This window comes from Neovison vison, chromosome 6 (assembly GCF_020171115.1).
Source record: "Neovison vison isolate M4711 chromosome 6, ASM_NN_V1, whole genome shotgun sequence".
Lineage (NCBI taxonomy): Eukaryota > Metazoa > Chordata > Mammalia > Carnivora > Mustelidae > Neogale > Neogale vison.
The window spans coordinates 208,165,866-208,172,801 of record NC_058096.1 but is presented as its reverse complement, the minus strand read 5'-3'; the positions used below and the strand labels follow the sequence as shown (position 1 = coordinate 208,172,801).

Here is a 6,936-nt window from a genome sequence, read left to right as displayed (position 1 = left end):
GAAGAAGAAGAAGAAAAAGAAAAAGAAAAATTCCAATCAGATCCCAATTCCATAATGTCAACAGGTGCATGGTCATAAAACTCATTCTGTTTTCTCCACCATCACCAACAGCCCTGCTGTTAGCATTTATCCTCTGGAAAACGGAGTTCTGTTGTGCTCATTTCATGCAAATTATCACTGGCAGAAGAGAGAAGATTGCCAGATATAGAGACCCACAAGATAAAGAAGCCCAAAGTCGTTAGACAGAGGAGCAGATGTACAGGGTTTGCCTGACTCACACTCATGGTTGCATAAGTAAGATTTCAAAATTAATATTACTCTGGAGACCTCAACCTAGTGTACAATGTTCCTGGCTGGAAAAGAAGAACTATATCATTCTTTTTTTTTTTTTTTTTCAAATCTTTACCATTACTTGCTGTTGTATCTCCGCCTTCCTCTTCTGCAGGAAATATTATTTCCTACTTCTGCACGCCAAGTTTCTACCTCCAGATCTGTTTGGTTCAGTTGCTGAGAAGCCTGACCCTCCTGTGCCACTTGGGAGAAGCCATTCGCTGGTGAGTTGTGGGTGTTTTTTCCATTCCTTTATGAATCATGGGCTCAAAGCATCCCAACCCTGGAGATGCAGGGCCTGGGAGCACCCTGAAGGTTGCATAGCTTAGGACCTTGGGGGATGGTATTGGAGAAGAAAAGTCTGGAGGGTGGTGTCTGCACCATAAATGTTGAAGAGACCCAAGTGGCAGTGAACAAGTGCAGAGCAGGGTAAGACCACCCCACGGCGCTCACATGAGAGGACAGAGTACTAAAGAAGACAGTCACAAAGTGTAAGGACACTCAGGCTTCTCTCAGCTGCTGCTCCTCTCACTCCGCCCCTCCCAGCCCCCTAGGGCTTTAAAGAGCTGGAACTTTCTATCCCAAATATTGCCCCTCCCCCTTCACAGTCTGTATACGTGATGATCCAAGCCCTGAACCAAAATGGGCCTCTTGCCTCAATTCAGGAGCCCACAGGGGCTGAAGTGAGGAATCTCTTTTACTGAGAGGCAGCTTTTAATCAATTCAGGATGCGTCCTGACACTTGAAAGTGACACCTCGCAAGCCGTGCCAGGAGCTAGGTGTGCAGGAGGGACTGGGGAGAAGTCGTGGAGGAGGAGGTGGCTGGTAGTTGAGAAGCCAGTGCAGGTAAACAACAATGTGGAGAGAACACACAGTGGAAGTGGTCAGGGCAATTGGCCCCCTCGAGCCCTACCCTTTCCCCACCCCACCCCACCCCCGATCTGAATCACCAGAGGGTCTGAGCGTGCATTTCTGACTGACAGACTTCCTGTGTGATCGAAAGCCCAGCATTTGAGAAACACCAGTCCAGTCCACACTTTCCAATCCAGATGAGGAGGCCAGTCCTGTGGTTGGTTACAGAACAGCCCCAAGGGTATGCTGCACATAAGGGGCTATGTGCAAGGATCCCCAGTATCTTAGTTTTTATACGGGTGTCCCACTGGATTACCCCGGAGCTAGTCCACAGTGGGCCGTTGTGTTTTCTGGCACCTTGCAGCCTGCTGGATCTCTGTCACTCACTTACAGAAATGATACTTATTTAGCAGGCTTTAAGTGTCAGATCTGGCTCTGGGGCACCAAGATACTTCATTGCAAGACAAAGTTCTTTGCCCTTGTGGAGCTTATTTGTGTGTGTGTGTGTTCACACACACGCACACATGCTCACACTCCTGCATGCGTATGTGGGACATGCTCATGGGGGTGAATGTGTGGCTTTTAAGTCTACATGCCAAAGAAGTGCAAGGCTCCATGCCTACCTAGAAAATCATTACCTATTCCATGTCCACCTCTGCTCTCCCAGCCTGAAGACAGGAGCTCCTGGGGTCTTTTGTCACAGAATAGCCCCAGGTTCAAAATCCAGCTCAGCTATTACTTGTTTTGTGAACTTAGGAAAGTCTTTTAACTTGCCCATGCTTAAATTTTGAATTTCTTCACTTGTAAGATATAAAAATAGTTGCTCACAAAAGCTTTGCAAATATTAAACTAATTCATGTGCAGTATTTAACGCAGCACCTGAAGCTTAAGGAGCATTCAATTAATAATCATAGATGTAATTCTTGAGGTGGGTACGTTCTCCTCCCCATCCCCCAGGAGCTTGATTAGAAGTCTTCTTTAGTGGCAGCAGATTTCCAAGAATCTGGCTTAGTGAAATGTAAGGTCTATGAAATGTATGGATCATAAGAGAAATTGAAGAATAAGGTGTGTACAAAGATAAAAACCAATTCATGGTTACTACCAGGAAAAGAAAAAAAAAAAGAATATTCTTGAGAATCAAGTCTAATGATGTTAGATGTTATACTTAGTATAAAGACTTTCATGAATTTCTTCAATTAACATTTATTGGTACCTCCTTTAGCCAGATGCTATATTGTCAGAGCTGGAAACAGAAACATGATCTGGACTTCAAGGGGCACATGGTGTGTGGGAGATCGTGTGATAAGGGCTTGTTTAGAGGCATATGTTATGAGGCGATTGGAGTGATTCGTTAGCAGAGGAGGTTTGGCTTCACAGAGAAGGGGAGTTTGAGCAAGAAGTACTGGCAGAAGACTAGGATTCACCAGGCGTTCTAGGCAGAGGGAAAGCTTATGCAAAACCACTGAAGCAGGTGAGTTTGCAGGAAAATGGATGGAAGACGGATGGGGTGGGAGCACAGGACCTGGGGTTTGAGAAGTGAGCATAGAAAAGACTGATGAGGGACGCCTGGGTGGCTCAGGTGGTTAAGCGTCTGCCTTCGGCTCAGGTCATGATCCCAGAGTCCTGCGATCAAGCCCTGCATCAGGCTCCCTGCTCAGCGGGAAATTCGTTTCTCCCTTTCCCTCTGCCGGCTGCTCTGCCTACTTGTGTGCTCTCTCTCTGTGTCAAATAAATAAAATAAAATCTTTAAAAGAAAGAAAGAAAGACAGAAAGACAGAAAAGACTGACGAATGGTCTGAGCATTGCCTTTGAGGTCCCGCCACCTACAATGTATAGGACCACTTCGGTTTTCAGTTGAGAAGCACAGGATCCCATTGCTAGTATTGGGGAAAACAGGCTGAAAGGGAGCATGGTCAGGAAAGCTGCAATCAAGGCAAGACCACAGCAACGATGGAAATGGGGAAGGTCTAAGCCAAGACAGTGGCAGCTGACCGATGTGCAGAGGAGGTGAGCCTGGAGGTGTTTATGAGGTAGAATTCACATGACAATGATAAGGACAGTAGTATAGAACAGAGTTCAGCTCACTGTAGGTGCTCAGTAAATGCTGGTTGAACAGGTAAACCCATGGGGAGCCATGCAGGAGGCAATGGGAAATTCAGCTCTGAGACGTAGAGGTTGAAAGGTAGTAAGGTAGAGGTTGAAAGACGTAGAGGTAGAAGGCAGAGCATTGGGATGCGTTGGCATTCAGGGCGCCTAAAACCCTGCGATTAGGGGTGCCTGGGTGGCTCAGTGGGTTAAGCCGCTGTCTTCGGCTCAGGTCATGATCTCAGGGTCCTGGGATCGAGCCCCGCATCAGGCTCTCTGCTCAGCAGGGAGCCTGCTTCCCTTCCTCTCTCTCTGCCTGCCTCTCTGCCTACTTGTGGTTTCTGTCTGTCAAATAAGTAAATAAAATAAAAAAAAAAACCTGCAATTAGACAACACGACTCAGCAAGAACTTGGGGTCGAGAATAAAGAGGTGGCAGAAAAAGACATGAGCAGCCAAGGATCCTGCCTGGGGGTTCTCCCAGGGTGGGCAGGGGAAGGAGACACCAACGAAGCGAGTGGATAAGGAGGCACGAGGCAGGCATGCACCTCCCAGAAGGCAAATGAGTTTTAAACGAAAGAAGGATCCAACGCTTATCAAGGATGAAGCTGAAGCCGAGCTGGGCCTTTGGTAGTTGGGTTGTCATGGCAACCTCACCCAGGAAGCTTTGGCGGGGAGGTGGAGGCAGAGAGTTGAGAGCTAGTCAAAAGGCATTTGGCGGCAAGTAACAGAACATGGGACTCCCAGTAGCTTCAAAACAAGGACTTTTTACTTTTCAAATCACAAGAAAACAGAGAATGAGTTGAGCAGTTCATACGCAGTTCAAAATTGGGCTTATGACTTGGTGGCGTTGAGACTCCACCTGGTTTTGCTCCATTCTGAGTCTTTCATTCAGGGTCCCAAACACCAAGCCTTCACAAGACAGGGCTCCAGAAGTGGAAGGGGCAGGCCCGGGTTTCTGCTGCATCTCTCCTGTCCCGGAAAAGCATTCTCAGAGGCCCACCCACAGAATGCCCTTCCTCGTTGCCTTCCGGGAATGGGTCACCGGCCCGCGTGCTCTCCCCCCGCCCCCAACCACCTCCCCTGCAGAGGAGGCAGAGCGGCACAGGGAACTGTACCATGAGAGTCTGGTCCTCTGGGAAGGCCCAGGATGTTGAGAAATGGCTGGTGGGGAGACAGTTAGCGTCTGCTCCCAGGAATAAAGGGAAGTGATCAACCAGCATAGGAGCTTTCCAGGACACAGTCGCAAAGCAGAGACAAAGACCAGGCCATCACTGACCCAGAGCGAGGATCTTTTTAAGCATGGGGACAGCAGGGTTACGTAGCATGCTATCATTTTGTTCTCTGATTACAGCCCGGAGAAAGATGGGTGACAATGGCACGTTTGCCCAGGCCAGCTACAGCGTGCAGCCCACGTCGCATTCTCTGTTTACATCCAATATCCAGGCCGGCAATGAAGAACCCACCACCAATTATGACTATGATTACAGCTTGCCCTGTGTGAAGGTCAATGTGAGACAGAACGTAGTTGGGCTTCTGCCTCCGCTCTACTCGCTGGTGTTCGTCTTTGGTTTCGTGGGCAACATGCTGGTCGTCCTCATCCTCATCAAATGCAAAAAGCTGAAGAGCATGACTGACATCTACCTGCTCAACCTGGCCATCTCCGACCTGCTCTTCCTTCTCACCATCCCGTTCTGGGCCCACTATGCTGTGTACGGGTGGCTCTTGGGGGAGGTGTTGTGTAAGTCATTCACTGGGCTGTATCACGTTGGGTATTTTGGAGGAAACTTCTTCATCATCCTCTTGACCATCGACAGGTACCTGGCGATCGTCCATGCTGTGTTTGCGTTAAAGGCCAGGACGGTCACCTTTGGGGTGTTGACAAGTGGAGTCACCTGGGCGGTGGCCGTCTTCGCCGCTCTCCCCGGGATCGTCTTCGGGGCACTGGAAGAGCAAGATGGTATTACCTTTTGCAGCCCTCAATTTCCAAAAGCATGGAAGAATTTCCATACAATCATGAGGAGCGTCTTGGGCCTGGTCCTGCCCCTGCTCGTCATGGTCGTCTGCTACTCGGCCATCCTCAAGACCCTGCTTCGGTGCCGAAACGAAAAGAAGAGGCACAAGGCGGTGAGGCTCATTTTCGTGATCATGATTGTTTACTTTCTTTTCTGGGCTCCCCACAACATCGTGCTTCTCCTAAGCACTTTCCAGGAGTCCTTTAATGTGAGCAACTGTCAGAGCACCAGTCAGATGGACCAAATCATGCAGGTGACGGAGACCCTTGGGATGACGCACTGCTGCGTCAACCCCATCATCTACGCCTTCGTGGGAGAGAAGTTCAGAAGGTACCTCTCCGTGTTCTTCCGAAAGCACATCGCCAAACACCTCTGCAAACAATGCCCAGTCTTCTATGGGGAGCCCACAGATCGAATGAGTTCCACATACACACCTTCCACGGGGGAACAGGAGGTCTCAGTTGGCTTGTAGAGGAGTAGAAGGTTGCTTCTTGCTTTTGATGGGGGACGGCAATCGGTTTATGATAATAAAGTCTCAAAGGTCTGTTGAAGAAGGGAGGCCTGTGAGCCTCTGAGGTGAGTGCCCAGGAACCTCAGGGTCATGGGCACCAAGACAGACTGTGTCCCTCCCTGGGTAGCCAACGCACACTCAGGGGATAGTCCAGAACAACTGTGGGTAGAGACCAGGACTTCTCCAATGAGCTCCTCCCAGTTCCTGGAAAATGCCACATCTGGAAAATACTTATGTGCTTCTCCCAGTCTTCACCTTCGCTTCAGTATCTCTGCTATGCTATCCCTTTGGACAGGGGCTCAGCTGGAGGGGGGAGGGGGGCAAGTGGGCACAGGTGGATGGCGTGAGGGGGGGGTGGGGTGAGGGTCGAGTGCCAGGAGGTGGGAGGTGTGGGCATGGCTGAGCCTGGGTGAGGAGAAAAGGAAGGTCTTCGTCGGTCCAGCCAGATTGTTGTGCTACCCCCAGCCCTGCCTCCCACAGATATTAACCTGGAAGGCCCCACCGGCTCAGGGAGAGCTTGGGAACCCCAAGAACCCTCTGAGAGCTTCGTTTGGGTCCGATCACCTCTCCCGTGTAAGTACATGATGCATTTTTGCTAATTTGCCATTTATCCATGACAACCACGCAGCCTGCACTGGAAATCTCTTAAATATCATGCCTCACTGTTCCCGTGTGTTGTAAGCCACATTCCTGCTATGTAAAAATGCATGAACATGTTTGTTGATATAGTCTGTGTCGTCTATAATGAGATGAAAGATAAAAACCCTCGTTCAGTCTGTGCAGGGAGAGGGAAGTTTTGCAGGTAGTGATAGGGAGAAGGCATGAAGTTGAATGACCCTGCATCAGGAAGGCAGGAGCAAGAGCTTGGGAGACTGGGTGAGCCCCTCCCCCCTGCACCTCCCACCTGCCACTCATTGCCCCGCCCCCACAGTGATGTTTCCAGAATCAACTAGGAGGAAAGGCCAGGAAGGATATGTCAGAACCTGTAGAGGCCTCAAGTCTTTGGATCTGATTGTGTTTATCTTCTTGTTACCTGTCCCTGCTGCCCTGGCCCCATCTGCTCCCCCCTCAACCCCCAGACGTCATCATAATCACTCTTGCCCAAAAGATTGCCCTTCCCCAGAACCAGCTCATGGAGGTCCAGG

At 49.8% G+C, this 6,936-nt stretch overlaps 1 protein-coding gene across 1 annotated transcript; it reads left to right on the top strand.

Annotated features, from left to right (window-relative positions):
- The first annotated feature begins 237 nt into the window (after positions 1–237).
- LOC122910684 (C-C chemokine receptor type 2-like) lies at positions 238–6,134 on the top strand. Its single transcript, XM_044255294.1, has 3 exons — positions 238–294; positions 446–554; positions 4,620–6,134. The coding sequence occupies exon 3, from the start codon at positions 4,631–4,633 to the stop codon at positions 5,750–5,752; it is 1,122 nt and encodes a 373-aa protein (XP_044111229.1). The 5' UTR covers positions 238–294; positions 446–554; positions 4,620–4,630; the 3' UTR covers positions 5,753–6,134.
- Positions 6,135–6,936: the final 802 nt, after the last annotated feature.